Source organism: Haliotis cracherodii, unplaced genomic scaffold (genome assembly GCF_022045235.1).
Source record: "Haliotis cracherodii isolate W230 unplaced genomic scaffold, xgHalCrac1.p SCAF_2, whole genome shotgun sequence".
Lineage (NCBI taxonomy): Eukaryota > Metazoa > Mollusca > Gastropoda > Lepetellida > Haliotidae > Haliotis > Haliotis cracherodii.
The window spans coordinates 29,374,334-29,387,982 of record NW_027266275.1 but is presented as its reverse complement, the minus strand read 5'-3'; the positions used below and the strand labels follow the sequence as shown (position 1 = coordinate 29,387,982).

Below are 13,649 nucleotides of genomic sequence, written 5' to 3'. Positions count from 1 at the left end.
CTGGGGGTAAAGCCCTCGGTAATCACGTGACCACTGGCTGCACGCTCCGAGACACGAGTAATCTTTAGACTCAGGGTAAGAGTAAAATCAGCTAAAATGTTAATCCCCCGTTCGAACGTGTGAACTCTTGCTTCAAAGTACTGTTGTAAGACGAGACCGGCTACCGAATGGCCGGGACTAGGGTTATGCACGACAGGGCTTTCAACTGCCGCTTGCCAAATATAATTGTTGGGAAAAACGCTTAAACCACAGCAATTAAATTTCTCAAGTTCATACCTTCTAAGGATAAAAATCATTAGATTTGTATGAGCGAAGGTTACCAAGAATTATGCCCTTTGTCCCCAAAGCTTTTGTGCGCAATCCCGCTTGTTTGAATAACTCCTTGTGCACGGAATTGCCATGTTATTTTCTCTTCTGATCAACACCGCAAAGCAAGAGCGTGTTTATTACCAGTCAGTGCTGGACTCGGACAGGGCCAATTAGAATAGTTCTACGAACATTATATGGTCATTTGTCTGCACGTTCAACACCTACATTGCAGGAAAACACATATACAACACCGCTCCACACAATAACAAACAAACTTTATCAAATGTTACACATCTAGCGGGTTCCATTTAGACAGAAAATTAAAAAAATTGGAAGAGTGGTTCCGAATAGTCCATTTACCTATTGGAATCGACAGTAATATGTCTGTGCTGGGTCCACAAGGTGCCATCATGTGAAGTGTGGGTATTAAATGGTACCATGAATCAATGGGGCACATGGGGTGAGATCTATAGGTGAGGTAGACTTTGGAGACCCGCCCTATCTCAGCCCGACTACAGTATCACCTATACACTGATAATCCTGCACTACGTCTATATAACACGTGACTACATGGATGATTTTTAGAGTATAACTTATAGTAGGCCGCAACAAAGACAATTTCGAACATATAGTTTTTATAGTTAAATTATAGCTTATTAGCTAAAGTGAAACCTCAGTAATCCGGATTATTCTGGAAATTCCTTGTTCCGGTAGATCTCACTAGGAATATATTTATATACTACTCAAAATAAGTTAAGAAAATCCGATTTGTTTCATACGACTATAGTTAATCTGGCCATGACATTAAATAGTCATATGGAAAACGCGGATTTTCTTTACCTTATTTTGAGTAGTTTTCAAAGATACACCGTGTCCATGACTCTGTTATACGGACATATGTTAATCCGGGAGATTTGATTTGGAACTGTACTGTCCGGAATAACGAAATCTCGCTGTACCTTACCCTGCAATAGTGGGTGTGGCATCTGGAACCGTCCCCTAGTTGGCTTGTTGATTATCTGCCCCAGGGGTTTGGGTTTGGGTTTGGGTTGAGGTTGGGATGTGCTGTAATTCTTTTTCACATCTGACAGAATATTAAAGGACGTATATTTTGTTCACTACACTTTTATTGAGTTTTTAAATCATATTTACATCACGTTATGTCTGTCAATGTCAGGTTATAATCTTCACGTAGCATTATGGAATATCGTTAAAGCTTCACAATTTTGAGTGAGTGAAGGGAAATATATTTTTGACAGGTTTCATTCAAAATATATCTTATCATGTAAAGCAAAATGAAGTATTTTTGTACACATCAAAAGAGATATAAAGCATAAATCGTAATTTGTCATTATACGCCCCCTCATGTCTCGGCGGGGTCATGAGATCTCCCACTCTGTCCTGCGGTATGAAGCTCACTGCCAATGAGCGGCCCTCGCTGGTCCGAGGTTCTTGTGAGATCGATAGCTACAAATAACTAATCGATATCAAACACCAAACAAAGTAACATCGTTTTTTCACCGACTTTTTTCGTCGGCACAACAAAAACTCATGTCTCGTCAAGCTCTAATCTAAAATGCCTGTGTTGCCATTCCATTCGGAGCCTTCTTCTACGAAGAAGCGGATCTCGAATGTGGTCGGTCGGGATGTGAGAAGCTTTCACATAATCCAATACGTAACTGACCAGTTTGTCCGATCGGCCAGCCGAAATGGAGGCTGTGTGTGGGAACCTTGGCAACCAGCCAAAGACGTGGACAAGGTCATCCGGCTGACCGGCTCACTAAACTAATAAGAAACGGGGAATAACAATGATAATTTAGGTGATCATTCACAGCTTGAGTCGGAGTAAGGAAAGAGACGGGTTCGCACAGGGTCGAGATTGACTGTTCCTCTTCAAGCTTAAGCCGGGATGGGCTGAGATATTTTCACTGTTACCGGAGACTTCGAGGAAAATATGCTTCTCTCATTTTCTCTCCACTAGCAGGAAATTCTAGCCTTCCTTACGTGATAACGAAAATTTATAACAGGTCCGTGCAAATACACCTTCGAAGACTGTGTGGCTGGGGAAAATAGCGAGTCCGTGGCTCCCAGTGTGAACGTGGAACTGATCGGCAGGCTGGTGATGGCTTCAGTATGTTAAATACGGCACTGTGGTGTATAATCTTAATTTGTGTCACATGTATATGGACATTTTTACAGAAAATTATCACAGCAATTTAGAAATCAAGTTTATCAGGAACACATTTATTTTTAGACGCAGCGTTTTCCTGTTTAATGTGCACTCGTAGAAACCCCCGCCAACACAGGGGCCCCTGTAACACACAGTACTGCTCCGTAGTGTAGCTTACATCACACACACACACACACACACACACACACACACACACACACACTGACTGAACAATCATCAAATTGATATGTCAAATTTTAAATATTTTAACCATACTTACTTCAAATAAACGAATATTTATTTCGTGAAACGTATAAATATTAACATTGTTCAAAATAGTGTTCTGAATTCGTTAAGTTCCCGTCGATCACCAACACATTTGTGTATTATATTATTAATATTTCTGTGTTGTTATTGATTAGAATACCAATTTTGATTTACATTGTTTGAGCAGCGTATGTGTAAAATACTGTGACTTAAACATATAGCTGAATATCTCTACTTATCGTACATAACACCTTCAGAGAGCCTAAACTTACTCTCAATTGATTTTTAACGAAATATGACTCAACCCACTTCTTATCTGCTCAATCAATAATGTTATTTCATGCATACTTTAAGCACCGTGTCTAATAGTCTCAATCAAGAAACCTTTGCCATGGTACATATCATAATATGTCCTAAAGCCCTTAGAAACGGCTTGACACTGTTTTTCATCCGATATTCTTATCAAAATATATTTTTGTCGCAACGGCAAACACAATCTATCAATCATGCAGAAAAAAATGATATTTGTTTAACCACTATGAACAAAACATGTGTGTTATTAATATGTTTTCTATGTGACTATATGAAAACCAAGTTTTGATAACACAGACAGTGAAATGAATCACCACCATGAGATTAATAATCCGCAAGTCTAAATAACTGGGTATTGTCAGGCGCGTTACCTCGACGCTATATCTAACCGGTACTAGGGTTGTTAAACATCGCGAAGAAAACCCGTTCAACCCTGGCTCAACAGGAATTCTGCACATACCAATTAACTATGTTCCAATTTACAGGAAAATGGACTTAAGTCTCACCAATAAATAAAGAAGAGCTTACCTTGCGAATGAACGGACATGGAGGGAGGCATGTAACGGTTGGCGTAGTGCCCTAAAGCCGACAACGTCGATGGGGTTCCAGTCCTGGTAATATCCGAGACTGTGGGTCTCCCGAGGGTGGAGTTATCCGCATAGGCAGGACCCAGAGGCCCGAGTGTGCCCGAGGGTATGGCAGGGGCAAGGAGTCGGCCCCTCTCCAGAGGGAAATCCACTCGACCCTCCATCTACCCTGACACACCTAAACTCCGAGGGTGGGGGTTGGGCGACATTTACCCTGAGCCAGCTTTGGGGCTCTGCTGTAAGGGATAGAAAGAAGGATTAGATGAAGACAATAGGTTCTATCAGTGAAGCGACCCGGTATGAATTAGGCAAATGTGGGACAAATGGTGAAATGGACGTGCGTTGAAAATACCTCCACACCATAAAGGCCTGGTTTTGAAAGGAATGTAGTGGGCTCAGTGATATAACCTTTCCCTGTCTTTGGCCTGGCGCCGGCCTTATGGCCTTCTCAATATGGACTCGTTTGTATTGCATCGTACCAAGCGCCTCAAAGGCTTTTCACATATCAGCTCAATATTTTCATATTTTTGTAATAATAATTTCTTTTCGACTTCATACCAATGAGTGTTCATTAATTCAGCGAAGTTTTATGTTGGAATCAACAAGCTATTTTGAAAGAGTTGGTATTCTGCCTACAATGACCGTATAGCTTTTATTCGGAGTCAAGGCGGCACTTTCTGGGAGTTGGTTGATGAGAAATGTATTGAATCACGGGCGTAAACCAAATTACGTCTTCTTAGCTTTATATTGAGATAGCACTTAACGACCAGTCGAGTAGAAATTGCGTATAAAATATGAACGTAATGATAATCGCGAAATCCTTATAAACGATAGCATTGGAATACATTGCCAGTGTAGGTTCACTTCATACTGCCAGCACTCAGCCTCTCGTTTCATGGAAGACAATTACAGACGTTGAATGTTGAGAACAGAAATAGGACTATTTTTTATAAACAGTTGGCAATACATGTAAATTGCTGCACATTAACTTAAATTTGTTTATGACCGAGAAATGGTTATTCTAGTTCGTCATTCTACTCTATATCAGCAATGTTAACAAAACACTGACTTTTTGTTTAATATTGACATTATGTCACTGAATTCTATCTACTTCTTTTGAACCGATGTAACCTAAAACCTGTTTTGATTTTCGACGTTTACGTCACGATTTAGGAATTTAATACAGTTCTCAATCTATCCATAACAGTTATTAGGAATAGTGTCCTGGCATTGAAGACAAAGCACGAGATTATAACTGTTGTATAACAGTAACAGTTGTGGGGCGGAAAGTGATTACTTCAGAGCACAAATGCAGTTTTATATCACGCCCGTCCACAATCTTGTCAGTGCTTATAGTTCAAAGAAGGAAACCGTCCATACAACGGTTAGAATAGCGGGGTTCAATATCGAATATTCGAATAAACTGTCTTCTCAACATTAATTCTCAGTTTATGAAATTAACAATTTGACAAACAAGACTACCAGTGGTGTAATATTCAATCTTTATCGTTGCCAGTGACATTTTAAATAAAACTGGATCTACAGTGTAATTTCCGTGTTGACCGAAGCACCTTTAGAGGAAGTATTCCGTTGTTTGTGATTGCCAATTTTTTCTCTCTACTTGAACGCCCCGACCATTGCCAGCACTGGGCTGGTAGTGGGTAGAGAGAGGGGTTGTGTGGTAGGGATGGTAGGTAGGTATAACGGTTCATGTTGTCATGTCAGAGAGAGAGACAGAGAGATGTCATGTGACAACGCTATATGTCATGAGACACTGCAGTATGCATGTCACCTGCACGCACTAAATACACCACGCTTCACATGTCCTAAACAAAGCATTCCGATGAATCAGATTTAACTTCTACCATATAACACTTCTTTCAAACGCAACTAAAACCAACTCCCGAATCTGTCCACGTTATTGTATACATACATCTTGTGTTTTTGTGAGCTCCAAAAGTAAAGACATAATATCAGTACTTTAATTACATGCAAAGACAAGAATCAACTAACTCCAAATGATACAAGTTGTGTTCAGCCATTAAGATGCATTGCCAACTGTTTATCTGTATCTCAGATGTAAATTAAATCGAACTACTTTTGAGACGAAATTGCTTTCGATTAAGAGAACCAGTCTGTGAGGTAAAACGGGTTATTTGTTCAACATGATGGCTTGGGCTAAGTCCTGCTTTTAACACCGAGATGATCATTGCTTTCTGCTATCTCCCAGACGGGATTAGACGCAAAAATAATTTCTCTTTGACACACATTTCAGAGATTAGGGTGGTGACAGGTATTTTTTCGTATGTCCTATTTTAACACATTGTACCATATTATGCTCATAGTTAACTTCTTATACTACACAACAATGTACCTATATAAAACTGAATTCAAAAACACATAATTTGTTATAGAATATAATGAGAAATAATACACCAAAATAGTGGACATATAAAACTAATATATCTACATATCATTTTAACCATCAATAACTAATATACACAACATTAAATATTGGACTTTCTAGAACCGAATCTGCCAGAGCCGAGTACAGTATAGCTAATTAGTGATTTCCTTGCAATGAAAGTGCTGCGGATATAGTTGGTCTGGTACTGGCACACGGAGAACTAACAAGCCTGGCAAACTGAACCGAGATCAGATGTATTGGTACAACCCATCAAAGAAATACCAGTTAAGATGTATTGGTACAAATTAAGGAGGAAGGTATGGCGTTGTATAGCGTAGTTTCATAAACCCCCACCAGGATACGATGACGTCATCTGTTAAATTGCCCACTATATTATACGAAAGACATCGGAGGATTCAAAACTAGATTTGAGTGTAGTATTTCAAATACGGCAACGGCCCTGGCGCCAGTTGTTTAGTAAATCCACTAGCGCCCATCCTCGCCGAGTGCTGAGGCCCTGCCGTACTTAACTTTCTGCTTCCAACATATTTAGTCTTGGTAATTCCTACATACCATCTTACAAATATGTTTGCATTAAGTTCGTGACATGATGATATACACAATACATACATTAGAGCATATCAAATTTTGAAAACACGTTGGGATCGAGTTGAGTGTAGAAAAAATGGTAATCGTAGTTAAAAATCGTAAACCAGCGAATAAATACATTCCAACTACTTCGAGATCAAGTATATCGCCTACATTATATAAAACCGAACTGTCATTTCATTAAAAACACATTTACAATTACAATCGTTAAATTGTACTTCTGGCCTTAAATGGCGATGGACTGAAATATGTGTGGAAAGCGTTTGTTCTGCGTGGAGGTGATTGCAAGCTTGAAACCGGTGATTTCCGTTTCGATAAGAACGGCTATAGGACCGCGTTTAAACAGATCTGATACATGTGGAAAAGTGTTGTTTTTGTTGTAAATATGAAAATATTGCAAAAGACCGACACGCGATCTGAGGCAGAAAGATCACAATGGAGGAGTTCTAACGTGTTGCGTGTCGTTACAAATCATTATGTGTGTGTGTTTCTTTGATTGAAACAGGGACGTTGGCATAGGATATAACAGATATCTTTTAAAGGAATTGCACTTTGAGGATTTTTCGGTTGAGATTATTTTTTTTTCAAATAGTGACACAACATGTTCTCTTTTTTTTTAAATCGTATAACCAGGGTCCTAGTTTTTAAGTGAAGCTTTAATTATGCAGATATGTTAATTCATAGATTTGAAAAGTCTCCCTTATATAAAATAGTTTGGCCAATCCTGCTTTTGTCCTTGTTGTGAAATGCCCGTTGGGTATGACGGTATGACAGTATGACGGTATGACACTATCTGAATGTGTGGCGCCTTGTCGGGATAAAGTAATTCTATTTTGACAAATTAAGTGTTATTTATTTTTCAAGCTGAACAGTAGACATTCGATGTATGTTTTAAATACTTCAATGTACACATTTCGCCGTTATAGAATTGTAATAAATGCATCTGGTTTGTTTACTGCGCAATAAGTTTTTTGTTTACATAAAAATGTCAGAAATGAAAAATGTAAATATGCATTTGTCAATAAGATGTCAATGACAATGGATGAAGATAAAAGATGTGGTTAAGGGCTAAATATCTCAAATGATTCTCTACTCACGAGTGGAGCGAAGCCGGTCCTTAGATTCCCGGCCGCTCAGCTGATCGGCGACAGATTTTAGCCCAGAAATAAGACAAAATATATCCAAATCGGCTCGACAGATTGAAATGTAAACAATTTTCCATGTAACTTTAATCCAAGATCACAAAGGTTTGGTGGTTGTCGTTTTGGGGAAAATTCGTACGTTGCTGTAGGAATAATGAGATGCCGGCAAACTATCCTCGTTTATTCCCAACTGCGTAGTTTAAATGCTTGACGGGCGATAAGGCCTAGAAACACGTTCCAACGAGAGGTTAACCCTCGTGACAACACAATCCCGGGGGTAGAAGGGTTTGCCCCACCCAGGAAGATATTCCTACCTCGGTAAAATTACAAAATCTGCAATGGTTGCGGTTGTAACAGCACACGTCTGCTGTGTACGAGGTTACTGCAGTACTGGATATCGGGCCTGCCTCGGCTTGCCGAACTGAACAAGACATTCGGTTATTGTTAGAACAGGCTTGTCTATCAAGCACCTTGCAAACAGCCTTCTGATTGGTTCAGCTCTACCCCCTGGGGACATACCTATGCAATGTGGTATGAAACGGTTTCTAGGTCCCCACTATAAACAAAATATTGCTGCGGCCGGTAGAAACTATTTTAGAATCCAGGGAGACGCCTTGATCCGGTTTCTGAGTCTTTTAATGAAGTAGCGGGTTTAATTTACGCAGGCAGTTTCAATTCAACCAACTTTCTCCTCTCTAAAGCGCGCAGTGTTTACTTATTCACATGTTACGGTGGGTGGTATGAGCTAGGCCCGCCTCTTTCTAGGCTAATTAGGCTCTGGCTCATGGATGGGGTGCCTTGAAACCGCTGCTGTTTAGATTTCTATCACGTGCTATCAATAGGTTTCTCAATTTCACAATTCAAAGCCATGCTCAGAAGTGTGTCCAAGTACAGTCGTATTTTTATGGAAGCCTGAGCCCCGTACTCACATAAACGTCGAATATATTGACGATCCAAATGACTGCAGTCGGGATGGAAATAACGCTCGGCCGAAGCTTTGACAGAGGGAACTCTAGACAGTTCACTTCGCTCCAACGAGCCATTGAAAATGGCGATCGCGCTATCATGGAGCGGTGGCCATGTTGTTTTTCATGTCGTCTGCCCGTAACGGCAAATGTGACACATGGATTTCTCAAAGCACACTGGAGATGGGTTTTGCCTGTGGCATTTGGAATTCACAATGAGGATATTTATTTTGTGATGAGCTCTACACAAGGGAGTTTAGTGAGCTAGAGGCCAGTCATGTAAATATGGAAGCTATAGCTTCGCTTTGTTTTCAGCTGGAGCTCATTTCAAGGTCAGTACCCCGAGATCGCGTTATAACGGGTAACATGACCGGAGATATAAATAGTCGATTCATGCTATTAATGATGGAACTATATTTTTCTGTAAGGAACCTAAATGAGATCCCACCAATTTCACTTTCAGTTTTGTTGATACCATTTATAATTTAGCTAAGTATTACTTTTACAGTTATATTTTGGGATTTATATATTAGTGTGATTTTTATTTTGTGTGCACCAGGATTAATAAGTTAGTCATTAATTCAAGCAAATTTCTGTTTTAAGACTGTATAGAAGAGGATTAAAGTAAACACGAAAAATGCCCCATGAAACTGTAATCGACAAAATATGGAAATATTACACAAACTATGTCAATGTAATAATTTTAATTAAGAGAAATACATATAGGATTACATTTAAAAATATTGTCACAATGACGTATCAATTTTTTATCATGATAATTTTTTTAAACAAGATGCGGTTTTGGTTTGAAATGAAAGGATAAAAATACGTGCGTATGCTTTGTGGTGAATCAATTCTTAATATGCGACTAGAATAGATTTCAGTATCTTCGCTTGTTGATTTCAATACATCAGTTACTTTATCATATCTTGGGTTTTATGTATTTTGCTAAAAATTGTTCAACTGAACATAAGACGTTAACAATGAACACGGGATACGTTCTGCCTCGTATGGAAATATAGGAAAATAACATTAATAATTAGTAATTGTTACCTTTTTTTGTGTGTGTGATATATAACAGTAACACTTTTGGAAATTTACAATTTGCCAAACTGGTAATTTACAAATGTCAGTTGTTGACTTGTTGTAACCGAAAATAGCGAGTGTTATATAGTTATCCCGATTAATGTATTATCAAGAGCTCATTTGCATATTAATTTGTCCGAACAAAGCGGAGAAAAACGTGTAAATGCTAATCTGGTTATTTCTGCTCGACATGAATATATATTTCATTATGAGCTTCAAACAATTTTTATTGACTCTTTATGGCGCCAGCGAGTTACTTGTGTCCCGCAAGGTGGATGTTCAAAAGCTGGTCCAGAATGTTGTCTCCACTTGCTTTGCAAATTTACAGTAATTGTGTAAGCAATTTGAATACAACACGCGTCGGGAGATGGCTAGTTACTGACGACCTATGTTTAACGTACGGCAGAGTTCTAAATTCGACCGTAAAATAGTACACTCTTTATCTTATTTAGTTGAGGATATGGACATACTTCAGAAGTGATCATAATTTCAAGCATTATCATTTCGGAGAGCTGTCAATGTTTTAATTAACCTTTTTTCCAAAAGAAATTTGCAATATCATTTACGTTTGAATATGAATATTCATTTCTGCTGGCATAATTCTACTATTGTTCAAATGATATATGTGCTGTTCATGGGGCGTTGTTTCTAACAATAAACGTATTGAGAATATCCTGAACAGAAGACGATTATACTTAGTATTCAGATCAAAATGGTTTTTTAATGTATTGAGGAGATAGCCATGATTGGATATTAACTTTAAATGACAGGCGTTTAATTTGGCAGTGATTTTAAGATTTACATGTACAAGAAATATTAATGTTGGTATCCCCTTTATGCTTATAATATGTTTGAATGGCAGTGATATTAAGATTTACATGCTAGAGTAATATTATTGTTGATATCCCCTTTTTGCTTAAAATATGTTTGAATGGCAGTGCTATTAAGACTTACGTGCGAGAGTAATATTATTGTTGATATCCCCTTTTTGCTTAGACTGCGAGTCATATATTAGCATGATGAAGCATATTTAGCCATATAGATTATGCTTTGAGTCACTAGTTCAAATAAAGATATATGCAGGCTTACTTTCCAAATGGTTTATTTCAATATCAATAATGAATATTTAAGGCATTTAGAAGTAGTACCAATGATGGCGAAAAAGTTCGAGTGTATTTTTGTTGGAACAAAACGTTACCACTGAAACTTTCATACAGTTACTGCATCTGTTTAATTTATTCATATCATTTTCATTGCTAATTTACCTTTTACGCCCAATGGAAGCTCTTTTCGCAGATAATCGAGACTGATTGTTCCCTGGCGTTGACGTTTTATATTTACATGACTTGAAGATTACTGCCTATAAGAAATTTATGACAAATTGTTCTAGAATATTATTTTGCTACTGCCGTATGTTTATCTTGTTTCTTAAATAAATAAAAAATATCAGATATGCTTAAAATATGTTTGTTCTTTGTTAACTACAACGTTGCACTCCCAGCGAAAGGAAAAGAGCAACTGATAAGAGGTAGAGCCAACAGTTTTCTCCTACCGGAGAAGCAAGTTTGACGTTGTTATGATTTATTTATAGGGTTTTTATTGCCATGTAGTTAATGATCGTTGAATTTGAATGTTAAATTTTAACGGCCAATGTCTTTGAAGTGCTACACCGATAAAACTGAGACACGATATCTCACAAGAGAATGGTCCCCGGGGACGGGGTAGATTACCATCATGGTCACCGCGCGAGTCATTCTCTGTAAGACAGTTTCATGTTGATCAAAGTATACATAGCAGCTTTACGACCTTTTGTTAGGGAGCTTCATATACACATTTATGTCATGAAAAAGGCCAAAAATAAAAATAAATGTTTCTCATAGTAGTGCTGGTCATTTTTAACCAAGCAGGGCAATGCTTTTTTCTCGGTTCCGAATTCAGCCCTTGCAATCCTAATTTTCCGCATATATATTTTAGTCCTTAATTAGAGTTATCTTTCTTTGTGGAAATTGTGTACTCACTCCTGTCTTAGTGTCTCCGGTTGTTTTCTTTCGTTCGCTGTTTGAAAACAACCATGTACGCGAAAGTCTGGTTAAGGACACCTGACCATTACTAAAATCTGGAATTGATGGAAAACATTTCGGTGTGTGTGTGTGTGTGTGTGTGTGTGTGTGGCCAAATGTCTACTTTTTATGTATAATAGTTTATGTATACGATACATGACAACAGTCATTGCATCAGCTGCACGGTCGATATTGTTACACAACTGCTCAGAAAAATTCATGGTTTCTCCATTCAATTGAATACAATGAGGAATGTTCGGAATTTCGCAGATTAGTATAAAATGTAAAATGATATTAAGCACAATGAATAATGAACAACGCTAAAAGCAGTGACAGGTGAAAGGATGAATGAATCTGACATTCTGCCTCGAACATCAAGAAACAAGCATAGGCAGGTACAGTGTGTTTTTAACTGTAATAGCAACTGTAAGATGATATTAAACTCGATAAATAATTACAAACGGCAGATGTTACGTTGATTGCAATGTTTTGTAACTTGCAGGAAACAGAAATGTCATACAATATGTAACTTGTATTTGGAATGTTCAATGTGTAGTAAAAGTTAAAATACAAAGTAAAAGTTAACATGATAATATTTAACATACTATAAAAAAAGGTAGATTTGCTTTTGTGCGGTCACTACCACTTCGTAGTGATATAAAATGTACAATAGTAAAGCAATATAAATATACAGTAGTATAAATGAAAATCCATACTATTTATCTGTAACAGTAAGAAGTATGTATTAATATGAAATATATGAAGTGTGATGAGGTAAGAAATATAAAACCTTTCGCCTAGGCTTGTGATGTGAGCATGGAATTTGACATGACACTAAGCAATGTAAAGTGTAATTGATTTCGGGAATAGAATAACATAAAGAAAATTAACAAATGTTGCATTGGTTTAAAATGAAGGTAACCGCCGTTTTAAACTGTAACTTCACATTAAAACGCCAATAACTTACGGTAATGCCACCTAAATACTGACATATTCTAAAGGAGGTGAAATAGAGGAAAACTGCAAATGCGCTTCATGTTCCAACAGAATAAAAACATGTCTCCTTATTACCATTACTGTATGATATGTTTAACTGCCATAATGTACAATGTGATCATTTGTTTCTGTGCCCCGTCCCTAGTGGGCGTAAAGTACGATAAAACCATTTTTATTTTATCTTATCTTAGAACACGTGTTTTCGGCAATTTTACAATCTAAACTGCCATGCAAACGAAAGTATACCCCATGTTTGGTGGTGGCAAAATGAAACAAACAAGGAGTGTCATTCGATTGGCATGTATTTGATACGGGTGTCATAGTTGTGTTTTAGACCTTTAGTTTGCAGTGTTTCGGTGACTGTTTTCAGACTAGTTTGTACATTTTTGGTCAGATCCGATTTACGAGTGTATATTTTCTTTTGCCCGGCAGTTTATGTACGCTTTCGTTATCAGAAACAGGATGACCAGCCATTGATTTTATTCATTGAATGGAATAGGTTTATGTCATTAGATTGTCATTTGTCAATTTGCAGTGAATCGCATTACACTGTCCTTGACCCTGAATACTTCAAATGTAGCGTCATTTATCAAAATCCATTAATTTTATCATCCGTAAATGAAACTTATAAATTATTGTCACATCCCTTTGAAATGGAATATGTCAAAGTAAGGGCGGAAGAAGGAAATTTATTTTTAAAAAAGTAAAAAAAATAGTTACCTTATACAAAAGTGTTCTA

The 13,649-nt window shown here is 37.7% G+C and overlaps 1 protein-coding gene across 5 annotated transcripts in view; it reads right to left on the bottom strand.

The window, feature by feature from the left end:
* Nucleotides 1-8,214, bottom strand: part of LOC139467952 (trinucleotide repeat-containing gene 18 protein-like) — a 72,278-nt gene extending 64,064 nt beyond the window's left edge. For 3 of the 5 annotated variants that reach the window (XM_071249554.1, XM_071249559.1, XM_071249558.1), the window contains exons 1-2: nucleotides 8,118-8,214; nucleotides 3,587-3,881 (exon numbers count right to left, since the gene is read on the bottom strand). In XM_071249554.1, the coding sequence (XP_071105655.1) occupies nucleotides 3,587-3,809 (223 nt within the window). In that variant the 5' untranslated portion in view covers nucleotides 3,810-3,881; nucleotides 8,118-8,214. Of the gene's footprint in view, nucleotides 1-3,586; nucleotides 3,882-7,758 lie in introns of all 5 variants that reach the window. The other 2 variants (XM_071249555.1, XM_071249556.1) reach the window with 2 other exon arrangements.
* Nucleotides 8,215-13,649: the final 5,435 nt, after the last annotated feature.